The 393-nt window shown below is 70.0% G+C and overlaps 1 protein-coding gene across 1 annotated transcript in view; it reads left to right on the forward strand.

Moving 5' to 3' along the window:
- Positions 1-284: 284 nt before the first annotated feature.
- Positions 285-393, forward strand: part of LOC104872010 (protein transport protein SEC31) — a 4,288-nt gene continuing 4,179 nt past the window's right edge. Inside the window, exon 1 of the mRNA XM_033766972.1 lies at positions 285-328. Coding sequence (XP_033622863.1) covers positions 285-328 — 44 coding nt within the window. The remainder of the gene's footprint in view (positions 329-393) is intronic.

A 393-nucleotide genomic window follows, 5' to 3' on the forward strand; every position in this document is an offset into this window, starting at 1 on the left:
GCCCTCCAGTCCTGGCCCGAGCCCCTGGCTCCCTCCCCCTCCGCACCTGTCCTGCCCAGGTGGCCCCTTGCCACTTCCCGGTTTCCGCGGGAGCTCTGCTCTGCGCACACCTCTCCCACCAGGCTGGAGGAGGCCCAGAGCCCGTGCTAGCCCCTCCACGACGGCCCAGCCTCCTGGGAAGATCACAAGGGCGAGACCACCGGGCGGTGATATCGGCCACCTCTCGCTGCCCCGGGCCCCGGCTGTTCCCCACAGCCCAAGCAGTGGTCGTCCCCATTTCACGGATGCGGAAACTGAGGCACAACGAGGTTAAGGCCGTGGGCACCGGGTCCTGGGGCCAGCAGAGCCCAGATCGGAGCTGCCGACCCCAAAGGCCCCGCTTCTGACCGCGGC

The sequence above is a fragment of the Fukomys damarensis genome, unplaced genomic scaffold (genome assembly GCF_012274545.1).
Source record: "Fukomys damarensis isolate Sample0158 unplaced genomic scaffold, DMR_v1.0_HiC HiC_scaffold_22, whole genome shotgun sequence".
Classification (NCBI taxonomy): Eukaryota; Metazoa; Chordata; class Mammalia; order Rodentia; family Bathyergidae; genus Fukomys; species Fukomys damarensis.